We start from the raw sequence: 12,459 nt of genomic DNA, 5'->3' as shown, positions 1-12,459 counted from the left end.
TTCATCACCATAAAAAAATAAAAATAAATAAAAACCCCACAAGGTTAATTTATATTTGGCATAGACGTCTACATAGTACATACCGTGGCCTACATTCAAAATCAACACTTTTTTTGTGGTTACTAATATAAATATCCCCTCTTCATGCACACAAATTGGCAAAAATCCAAAAGCAAGTAGAGGAGAGAAGGAGAAAAATAAAATGATTAAGTGGGAGGATGAACGGGCGGAAATGCCCGAATACTGAACCTGAAGAGATTGACGTGTTATCCAACAGGTGTTGGATAATTGAATAATTCGGTTACAAATGGTGTTGCTAGGAGACAGCAACACCCTGAAATTTAATTCAAATACAAACCCTGAACTTATTTCAGGTACAATGGGTGTTGCTAGAAGGCAGCAATTTATCTCTTACACTCGGGCAACAGTCACAGGATTGAGATTTAAGACCCTCCAGTAATACTCCATAGCAATAGCCCCCAATTAATCATGCTCATCCAATGCAGTTAGAATCATCCTACAACAGAAGTACAAACAAGAGTCAAAACAATCTTTTTATGTAGAATCAAAATTAAAAAACTAAATTTCTGAGAAACAAAAAGTAATTTGTATCTGGTGACAGTACCAAAATATGGTGAGAAAGAGCAGAAAAATAAGATAGAAGAGTTTGAATAGCCGCTGCTTCTTTTCCCAATGAAGCAAGTTGAAAATCTCAGTGACATCTACCAGATGCTTTCTTTGCAAGTACCTAGTCACATTTAGGGGAGAAATTAGCAAGATCATGAACTTAGCACATTCTAGCTTCTCCAGGGGTCAGGACAACAAGACATGACCACTACAAGTGCACACATCTTTTTTTTGGACAAGTAGTAACTAGTGACATCATGGCAGCAATATAAATGTTATCCACATCTTGATTGTAAATATCCCCATTACTCCAATGCTATTTCCACATTATGTTAGGACAGGTAATTTACATTGTCACAAACATCAAAGGAGTTCTCCAGAATTTATCCAAAAAATTATGACACATCACTAATAAGAGAAGCAAAATCCTGATATAAACATTTTCTGCTAGACACAAAATCTCATATTTGGTGAAGTTTGAAGACATAAACTTACTGTCTCACATTGTAGTAGAGGTATGGAACAGATAACAGTGACATAAACCAATGCCCTGTTACAAGATAGAATAAGCATAACACTCCCTGTGTGATGAACTCTGGCAAAATCACTCTATTTATTCGAGATGAAGAGTCATAAGGGTTGATATAATCAAACTCTAGATCCGCGAGGCACATAAGCTGCAACAAAATTTTCACTGTTAAATTTCAAATTTCAGGATTCTCAAAACAAAACTAAACCAAAAAAAATCCATATTTCAGACATCTAAAATAACACTAGACAAACAATGACAGAATGCCAATAGAGTGACTACATGTAAAACCACAGAATGCCAATAGAGTGACTACATGTAAAACCCAAACAACATTTCCTGAGCTTTAATTATATGGAGCCAGCGTGTTCCAACACACTTACACAAGCATGATTCTAGCAACTTGGAACATCTTTTTCAATGGTTTAACAGGCAATTGAAGAGCCAAACACCACATAATCCATGCTATGGGTGAGAGCTAGATGACTAGTGACGTAGCCCAGAAAAACTTATCTGCTATTACTTTGCAAATTCGCCTATTTAAAAATTATTTTATAATGTCCACGTGTAAAGTCCAATTGAAGTAAAATTCATGTAGTTTTAAAGGTATAGGTATGAGTCTTTTAGGGTTAAAAAAAAATTTCATTCAGGTTTTTATTTTATTAGTTATGGTCAGTTTTGTGGTCAAGGGAAAATCTGCAATTTCCGCGAACTAAGGGTATTTTGGTAGTTTAATTGAGTCCAGAATTTTCTAGTAGATCTTAAGGATCTTAGGTTTTAGTTTACTAGTCAATCTAGGAGTCCTAATACTACTAGTACAAGAAAGAGTCTTTATATATATATATATATATATATATATATACATGCTCTCAATGTATTCAAAAGAAATTGGAGTTGGTTAATAAAATTGAGTGTTTTGAGCATAGAAGCACATTTGCCATTGGGGGTTCTTTTCACCCTTTCTCTTCTCTCCTTTCTTCTACTTCCCTTTCTTGTGATACTGTTCACACAGCCCCTATAAACCATAATATTCTCTCTTTTTCCTCTTCCTTACAACCCTAAATCAAGCCCTTTCTTTTACCTATCATAACACTAAATCTCCAGTCCCCACATACTACTTAGATCCACAAATTCTCCTAACCCTAAACCCACCACAACCACACGGACAAATTCCCTAATTTGTCCTATGTCAACGAAAATAACTGGTCAAGAAGATTCAAACTCTTTTTTTTTTTTTTTTGGATAAGAATTAAGAAGAAGATTCAAAACCCTAACCTCAACTCCAATTCAGATCCCTTAGTACTTATACAATACTACTAGGCAAAGAGGCCAAATAGCTAACATGAAACTTGAATTGCTTCCTATTAGTATTATCAGCATTAACATTAGCCCACACTAAATGACAAGTCAATGATGAGTATATATATATATATATATATATATATTTAGAAATGACGGTATCCAAACCTTTTCGAGTATCTAACAATTCTATCGAACAGGTGCAATCCCCCCAGCCTACACACACCAAGTTATTACAAAGAGGAATCTCTTGGGGGTGGCCCCAAGATATTTTGAACCCAAGATCTCATGAATGTCATGAGGCCTTAAGAACCACTGAGCCAACCCCTCAAGGTTGAGTTTGAGGCCTATATGCTATAATAAGTTAACTTATTACTAATGAAAGTAACTCACTGGTCACCAAAACAGGCCAATGAATCCTGTTCAAATACAATAGAACCAATGCATGCTAAAGACAGCATAATTCTTACTTGCTTATAGTAGTCTTTTTTCCTTCTTCTTTGTCCGCACCCCATCCACCGGGGGGAAGGGGGGGGGGGGGGGGGGAGGGGATTCTTTTGCAGTTAGAAGTTTTACTACACTAACTTTCAGAACAAAAATGTTTTTCTTAAAGGAAATTTTTTTTCTTTTTTATAATTCAATTGTTACAAGTAGGAGCGAGGGAATACAAACAAACCCTAGTTCTACACTTCTCCTCATAAAAGAGAACAAGCAATGCCACTAAGCCACAAGGTTCTTGGCTGTTTCTCATAAAACAACTTGAAGCTCTAACTTCAGTAGTTTAAGGTCAAAGGTAAGATGTCAAAAGCCAGTACTCATTCCAAGATGTGTGTGTAAGTGTGACTCAAAATTAAGTAGCAATCCATCTAAAACCCCCCATCCTTAAAAGATCACAGAGCAAGGGGAGGAAATGATACTACTCCTTATGTAAACTACACTACTGCATAGTTGAGTATTAAAATCATTATGAATTGAAACCTATGAGCTACATCTCACAAACAGAAAAGAGAAGAATGTATAAACAGCTGAACCAGTTTAAATATGAAGAACTATACTTGGGCATTGACGAAGACTGCCAAAAAAAAAACAGAGTGCTTATTATATGAGAATATATATTTCTAAACAGTATATTCCATCTGGGCATTGCCAGTAGAGTACCTAAAACTCTTGCATCCCAAAAAACAAAAAATGGGTATAGCACAGAGAGCTTCATTGATACCATTTTCATTGCCAAAAAGCACTTTAATCCCATTTCTCTCGGTGAATAACAATTTATGAAACAAACTCAGTTACAAACACTCCCAAAATAGCAAAACTTTAACACCCTTTTATTGCAAATTTGAAATAAAAAATCAAACTTTAAACAATCAGGGAAACCAAAAAATAAAACATATTTATAAAAGAGGAAATTAGGATTAGAGAAATTGACCTGGTAAACGATGACGATGAGAAGTGCTATGAGGACAAAGAAGGAGACGAGCCACGAATAGAGTTCAGCCATGCTCCTCTACCTCTACCTCCACCTCCTCCTTCTTCTTCTTCACCTCTGCTTTGCTCTGCTCGGTTATATCAAATCTCTGTATTACAATATATTAAAAACAAGAAGAAGATTTGGCTTCCTTAGCTCAACGCGTCGTTCTTAATAGATTGCACCGTGTGCGAAATGCGCACGGATTTGCTCCGTGTGTGCGTGTGTGTTGGGGTTGGGCGGCTGAGAGAGACTGAGACTACAAGAAAAGGATCGCAGGAGGAAGGTGCAGGAGCCACGAAGGAGGAGGGATTGGACGGTCCAGATTTTGGGAATCTCTACGCGGAGCTCCGAGGGTGAGTAAATTGGGAGATTTATTTTTTCTTTTTTACTTGTTTGTTTTTACTTTTTAGTATGATTGATTGATATACATTTTCTTTTGTCTTTTTTCCTTTTTTTTTTCCCTTTTAGACTTTAGACTTTGGAGTCGATAATCAACGGTCCTCTTGGGTCAATTCTTAATAAACATAAAACATCTAAAAGGATGAAAACAAAAATTATAATAACAAACAAAAAAGGAATATGACTACCTAAAACAAAAACAATAATATGTAATAATAGACTAATATACATAATAAAGGATTTTGTTAATATATTCATTTGCTAATGTACAGATTCTAAACCACTATCAAAAAACTAAAATAAGATGCTATGAATCCGTGTGAGTTTGTATTAGCTTCTTAATTAATTCACTTATATGTAGTTTTTAAAAATTACTATATTTTTAGATAGGATAAATTTTAGCTACAAAATTAACTACAACATTATTCAATATTTTTTTACTGGAAATGAATTTTGACAAATTCACTATTGAATTACATTTACTTCTTATGCATAAAATATAAACTTACAGATCATATGGTAAATAATATCCGATTGACACAAAGTTTGACATGTGTATTAAGAGTGTAAAAGACAAGCAATTTAACGGTTAGATTTTTAAAATATGTAGTAATATTTATTTTATTGAGTAAGGTAGTAGCCTTAATCTACAACCAATTTTATAACTAAACTTTGTCCTTTTAGATATATTTATACTATTTTTTATGAGAAGATATAGTTATTCTCTTTGATAACTCTCAACAAATAAATTTAAACCCATAATATATCACAAAGTAATAAGCCTACCGATAATTCACACTTAGTATATAGTTTCATCTTCTGTAAATTTAATAGGATAAATGTATTACTTATTAGCGTCACATAATTCATAACACTATCTATCATTATTCAAACAAATATATAAACATAAATCCTAGGTTAAAAATAGATGTGTAAATAAATACTCTATTTTGCAGTCATTAAAATTCACTTTTCTAGGACAAAATAGTAATTTCACTTAGGTAGAAAATTCTATAATTGACCTCAACATACAAATTCATAGTGTATAAACTGGTTTTTCCCCATTCAATATTCAACATTCAACATTCAAATTCATAGTGTATAAACTGGTTTTTCACCATTCAACACTCAACATTCAACATTTAAATCGACAAAATAGTAAGGTCATTGTTGAATTAAGGATAAACTGGTTTTTTCTGAGTGAAAATCCATATTTTGACCTAGGTAATATGAAAGGTCGATTTTTATTAGTTAAGGTCTTACCATAGGTACTATAGGGTTAAGGGCCCAAATCACATATTAGGCCTTGGGCCTTGGCTAAGAGCATGAGTAGTCCGAGGACGAATGAATGCTAATGAACGGTTCAGGCTCAGGATTTAATGAGCAAGATGCAAATAGGAAGATTGTCCGAGGATGAATATCTCCTCAGATACGATAAGTACAGCTCAAATATGTATTCCAATGATTAGAGTGACTTTCCATGAAACTCCATTAATAGAGACGTGCATCATGAACATACGAGAATGAGCGGAACCCAAAAATATCTAAGGGAAAGCTACTACCACTGTATTGAATGCACTGCAGCTACTTTTCTGGTCGGATTTATGTGGAAAAGACTTCTAAATAATGTTGCCTTGACTACCACAACTCACAGAAAGCCAAGAGGGTGTCTGATGGACAAGTACTCAAATAAAGGCTCAGATAATCAATAATTGTAGGGTCAAGATGGTCCAAAAGGAGCTATATAATGTAAGAGACCCTCCATGAGGAAGGGATTGGAAAAACAGAAAGAGAACACTGTAGCCATCAAAATTATACGTGTATTCAGTCTAGTTGATTTATATAAAGACTTACCTCCTTGGACAGTGAATTGATTCAGATCAGTGCTTCTTGTTCTTGTTTGATCATCATTTAAATCCATATTAGCCGTTGTCCAATTCATTAGAGCCTAGTTCTTTGACTCACTCTCTACAAATTTATTGTACTGGGCTCACTAGGCCAAGATCCCATACGTCTTGGGTTTGGGCTACAAAATGTGTCCCTACAGGTACTATGCATGTGTAGGAACATTATGATTATTTTCAGTTGGCCCTTCAAAATATTACTATTGGTTTAAATCATGATCAATGATAACATGAAAGTACAAGAAAATCCAATATGTAATTTCTTGAGTTATCTCAAATAATTATTTTATCTTGTTTAATAATGTACTTACCTTAAAATTTAAAGAAAAAAAAATCATTTGGGAGACATAATCAAGAAAAAGTCCATAATAAGTGGAAAACTTTGAATAATTGATGATGCCGAAAAATCACCAGTGAGTCACACAGTCCTTATGCGCTCGCAACAGTACTTGCACAACAAAAAGAGAAGACCTAACAGAGAGCACCAGTGTGGTCTTGGGGTTTTTATAGTAGTGTAGGGTTGACATCCATGCCTTGATTAAGAAAATGTTTCCTTGTAGGAAAGAAACTCTTTATTTCACGTATCTTGCAGAATCCTTTCCTTGTAGGAGTCTTCTTGATTAGGGTTAGGTGTGGGATGCAAGATATTTCCTTATATACTTATGCTTGTAGACCAAGTTATGCTAAACCCGTCAGCCTCATCCCGTTAGCCTTATTGTCCGTCAATGCCTTCTGATCGTTTCTATTCCATACATTGACAACCGTCAGGTGTGCCCGTCAGTCTTTAAGATGGATCGTCAGTTTCGTAGAGTCATTTACGGGCATGTAAGCAAAGTCATTAGCCACCACAGGTTCGTCAACTTTACTTCAAGAATTTCTACCTATCAACTGCCCCCTACTCCATAATCCCGTCAATTCCAGCTGTCAAGTTGTGGAGTTAATTTATATATATATATATATTTTAGTAAATGGGGAATTTATTGATTGGTTCCTCGAGTAGCCATAAATGTCAGAACATGTGGCTCAAGCCAATTGGCCTTGTTTCTGGACGAGGGTGTCGATTCGTCTTCTGTGCGTTTTTTATCCTGTATATACCTCCCTTCCTTCCTTATTTTCTTCTATTCCATTGTTGTTGATCATCAGAGAGAACTCGTCACTTCAAGGACTTCGCCCACGTCATCGTGCTTTTGCTTAAGACCGTCACCTTTCACGAAACCGTCTGCTTTACTTGGTAAGTCACCTTTGCTCTCACTGCCTCTTATCTTTTACTTTTATCCTAGTTGATTGTGAAAACTATTTTAGAAAGGCTGTCAACTTAGGTTCTTAGAATATCTCCGTTGCTTGTAGGTAGTCAGATGTCTAGAGAGGCGACGAGTGAACAATCGTCAATCCGCAAGGGAGCGGGCTACGACGAGGTCTTCTCATCAGGTCATGAGCCCGAGGAGGGTCGTCAGAGAGGGAAATGTCAGCCCAATCTTTTGAAGAGGAAATGGAAAGTTGTGGAGGAGAAGATGAGGTAGTAAGTAAGGGCGAAGACGAGAATGACGAGGATGAAAGGGGGAGAGAAAGTGACGGGGATGAAAATGACAGTGATGAGGAGGTCTTAAAGAGTACTTCAGGAAGCCTAGGAGATGATCGTCCTTTCATTCTCCCTAAAAAATGAACGGTTAATGACTTTCTATCGATGATGTTGGACAAGGTTTTCAACATTTTACGTGACCATTACCAAATTCTGGACAACATCCCAATTCATTTCCCTGGGAAGTTTGAGAAGTGCTATTCAGGGAAGATCGCGGATGTCGGCATGTATGATGCCATGTTCGCGACAAGATTGAGACTGCCTCTAATGGCACTTCATCGTCAATTGGCTAATTTTTTGGGGTTGTCCGTTAGCCAAATTGCCCCCAACACTTGGACAATATTCATTGGGGCTGAGATTTTGTGGGATCGTCTAAGTGAAGGAAACTGTCAACTAACTCTTGACGAGTTCTTTTGGTGCTATCGTCCTCAAAACATCGTCTCGTCCCAGGAAATATACCACTTTGCTGCAAGTAAAAAAGGGTTAAGGCTGGTATTCGATATGCCCGATTCCAATAGGAATTGGAAGGGCAGGTATTTCTTCGTCAAAGTGATGAATTTGGTATGTTGTCAGGAAGAGTGGGAGATGATGCCTCATGGTTTTGACAACACTTGGGCTTATGTCAAGGATTCAGGTTAATCCCGTTTGCTTCTTTCAGATTATTTGTTTCGAATTTCTAACATCGTCTACTTTTCTTCTTTTCTTTCAGCTAGTGTTCGTCCACATATCACAGATGAGCAAGAAGCTTTTATTCATCAGGTAACAGAAATCCCGTTGGACGAACGGAAGTGTCAAGATCTCATTACACTCGACACTTTACACGCTTATTGTGGGGGTCCTGAGCCAACACCAGCAGCTCGTCGTCTTAACGCTTACTCCCGTCGTCGTAAGTTTATCCACCTTAACCTTTCTTTTTTCTTTTCCATCAGCTTGTCTAAGGCCATCATTTGCCCTTTTGCAGAAATGGAGGCGGCTAGGCTGAGGGCGCAGGTAAGGGCTGCTGTTGTGGGCAAGAAAAAGGAGGAAAAGGCCAAGGGAAAGGAGGGAGCATCCTAATCAGCCCCTAAGGCTGTTGGTAAGGGGGCGACTAAGAGGAAGGGTGACGGAAAGGATGACCACCCATCCAAAAAGGTTTCCGTCACTCCTGGATAGAAGCTTCCCAAGAAGCCGTCACCTCTCAAGCCAAAGCATGGGGCCGGCAAAGGGCTAATGACGACATTAGGCCCCGTCACTTAGGATCCTGACCGCCGTCTTCTCACTCATAAGGGCTATGCCTTGGAGATGATGGAGTCCATCATTAGGGACAAGGACGTGGACCCTTGTGCTAAGCAAAGGATGAAGGAGTTGGGGGCGTCAAGCCTCTTTGACCTTGCTTGGGTATGTTTCTTCCTTTCTTTCTCTATTTCTTCATTTTTATGCTTAATAGCTGACGGTTATTTTGTTTATAGGCGCAGGTTTGTATGAAAGCTTTGCAGGATAGGGGCGTCGCCAAAGAAGTGGTGATTTACCCATCTGTATAAGCGTGTAAAGATCCTGATCGACGAGCAAGAACAATATAAGGGTGCTGTCCGTACCCTTAATCGGGAGGTGAAGGATTTGAGGGGGAAATTGGAGGAGGAGGGTCGTCAGAAAAAGAAAGAACAAGAAGCTAAGGCGTCGGTGGAAAAGAGTTGACGACGCTTTTAGGTCAAATGGAGATGGTCAAGGCTGATGCCGTAGCGGAGTTTAAGGCTTCACAGTCTTTTAAAGACTCTTGTGCCGATTATTAAGGTGACAGATTTGAGGATTGTCTAAAGTAGGTTAAGTCCTTCTTCCCTCACTTGGATTTATCCAAGGTCATTATGGATGATCCCTTGCCGTCGACACCTATAGGTGACACTATTTTTGAAGAGATTGATGACTCCACCGAGTTAGAGAAGGTTCCAAAAGATGACAATGTCATCCTCGCCCAACCTGCCGTGGACCAACCCATCATCCCTCTGACCCCGTCAACCAACCCTTCTAATGCTGAAGATCCTCATGCTCAAGACGTCTAGGACCTTCCTCCTAAGGGTGATGGAAACCAACAAGACCCCCCAACCTCTTGAACTTAGCCTTTTTCTTTTCTTTTCATTGTAAATTTGATCTAATTTCCATACAACATTTAATGCCCCTTTGTTTTTTGGGCTTTTTTTGTAAAAACTTCACTTTATTTATGGTATTTCGAATTCATTGCTCTTAATATGTGTGTTGCTTATTGGTATGTGTATGTTCATTCTTTGCCCTTATGAATCCATCTACTTTTTGACTTGATAATTTTGGTCTGTCCATTTCGAACTCGTCCATTTGTGGGCTAATGAACTTTATAATGAACTCGTCCACTTTGTGGGCTAAGAGACTTGTTCCTTTATGGATTTTAATCTCTTCATGTGATGAATTTGTCCATTTGTGGAAATTACCCTCATGATACAAACTCGTCCACTTATGAGCTTAATTATGGATCCGTCCACTTGTGGACTAAATCGTGAATCCGTCCACTAGTGGACTTATGGGATGAACTCGTCAACTTTATCGACTAAGTTATGAATCCATCCTCTACTGGATCCGTCTACCCTAATTATGGATCATATCAAGCCATATTAAGTCATCCTTGTGGGATGAACTCGTCCTCTTTATGGACTTTATAAATCCGTTTACCTTAATTATGGATCTGTCCACTTGTGGACTAAATCACAAACCCGTCCACTTGGGGACTTGATAATATTAAGTCATCCTTGTGGGATGAACTCATCCTTTTTATGGACTTAATTGCGGACTCGTCCACTTAATTATGGATCCGTCCACTTGTGGATATGAATTCATCCTTATGAGATGAACTCGTCCACTTTACGGACTTGATCATAAATTCGTCCATTTGTGGACTAAATCATGAACTCGTCCACTTGTGGACTTGATAATATTAATTCATCCTTATGGGATAAACTCATCCACTCTATGGACTTAATCATAAATCTGTTCATTTGTGGACTAAATCATGAACTCGTCCACTTGTGGACTTGATAAATACATATAGTAAACAAAAAATATCTTAATAAACTCCTCTTATTATGATAAATACGTGTAGAAAAATTGTTCCTTAAAGAAGAAGAAACCTGCCCTTTGGGCTTAAATAGTATTTGTAGCAAAAATTAACTAAAATGAACTGGAAAATAAGGTGTCATTCTTCATGTTATCCTCTCTACTGGTAGTATTTTTGGAGGTGCTCGGTGTTCCATGGATGGTGCAACTTCTATCCGTCTAGCGTCTTTAGGTGATAGGTGCCTTTCCTTTGTCAAGACGTGATTCTGTAAGGTCCCTCCTAGTTAGGGCTAAGATTTCCTTGGGTGGGGTCTCTGGCAGTGCCTATTACCTTCCTTAGGACGAGGTCTCCAACCTTGAAGTCTATGTGTTTGACCCGGGAGTTGTAGTGTTTAGCCATGAGGTCCTGGTAACATGTGAGTCTCTGCTCAGCTGTGGCCCTGACTTCATCTAGTAGGTCAAGCTATAGATGCATTGCTTTGTCGTTCTTTCTTTCATTGTGATTGTCCACCCTGTAGCTTGTGAGCCCCACTTCCGCTGGAATAATCGCCTCACTCTCATATGCTAGCCAAAACAGTGTTTCTCCTGTAGGTGTTCTAGCCGTTGTCTTGTATGCCCATAGTATGCTTGGAAAGCTCTTCAGGTTATATACCCTTTGCCCCCTCGAGTTGAGTCTTGATAATTTTAAGCAAGGATCGGTTTGTGACTTCAACCTGTTCGTTGGTTTGAGGGTGGGCGGGAGAAGAGTAGTGGTTTTTGATCCCCAACTATAAGCAAAAATCCCTGAAAAAGTCATTGTTGAATTGTTTCTCGTTATTTGAGGCCAGGATTCTGGGGATCTCATATCTGCAGATAATGTTCCTCCAGACGAAGCTCTGCACGTTCTTCTCTGTGATGGTGGCCAAGGCTTTAGCTTCTACCCACTTTGTGAAGTAGTCTATGCCTGCTATAAGGAATTTCAGCTGTCGTACCGCTGTTGGGAATGGGCCCATGATGTCTAACCCCCATTAAGTGAATGGCCACGGGGCTGTCATCGAAGCCAATTCTTCTGACGGCTGTCTAATGACGTTGTTGAACCTTTGGCACTTGTCGCAAGTTTTGACATAATTCTGGGCATCCTTCTATATAGTGGGCTAGTAATATTCGGCTCGAATCAGTTTGTGTACCAACGATCGTGTCCCTAAGTGGTTCCCACAGATCCCTTCGTGGACTTCTCTCATGACATAGTCTGCTTCCTCAGGGCTCAAGCACCTTAGGTATGGGCAAGATAAGCCCTTCTTGTACAATATGTCCCTTATCAAGACAAACCGTGCCACTTGAACCTTCAGCTTTTTGGTGTCCTTCTTACCTTCAGCTAATGTGCCATCTTTCAAGTAGGAGATTAAAGGGGTGGTCCAATTGCTCTTGGAACCTATTTCCCGCACATCGATGACATCTATCAATGGCGAAAGCTAAATAAAGGAGAGTACCTTGTCGGGAATGACCATGTGTTCTACTAATGCGACCTTGGCAAGACGATCGGCTTATTCGTTCTCCCCTTTGGGGATTTGAACAATCTTGGCCTATAGGTCGTCCACCCTTCTCTTTGCTTGCG

At 38.5% G+C, this 12,459-nt stretch overlaps 1 protein-coding gene across 1 annotated transcript; it reads right to left on the bottom strand.

Moving 5' to 3' along the window:
• Positions 1 to 24: 24 nt before the first annotated feature.
• LOC115972168 (protein cornichon homolog 4-like) lies at positions 25 to 4,307 on the bottom strand. Its single transcript, XM_031092350.1, has 4 exons — positions 3,885 to 4,307; positions 1,123 to 1,304; positions 626 to 748; positions 25 to 517 (listed from the first exon to the last, which is right to left on the bottom strand). The coding sequence occupies exons 1-4, from the start codon at positions 3,954 to 3,956 to the stop codon at positions 484 to 486; spliced, it is 411 nt and encodes a 136-aa protein (XP_030948210.1). The 5' UTR covers positions 3,957 to 4,307; the 3' UTR covers positions 25 to 483.
• Positions 4,308 to 12,459: the final 8,152 nt, after the last annotated feature.

The sequence above is a fragment of the Quercus lobata genome, chromosome 12, assembly GCF_001633185.2.
Source record: "Quercus lobata isolate SW786 chromosome 12, ValleyOak3.0 Primary Assembly, whole genome shotgun sequence".
In the NCBI taxonomy this organism is placed as follows: domain Eukaryota; kingdom Viridiplantae; phylum Streptophyta; class Magnoliopsida; order Fagales; family Fagaceae; genus Quercus; species Quercus lobata.
This window is presented reverse-complemented; position numbering and strand designations above follow the sequence as displayed.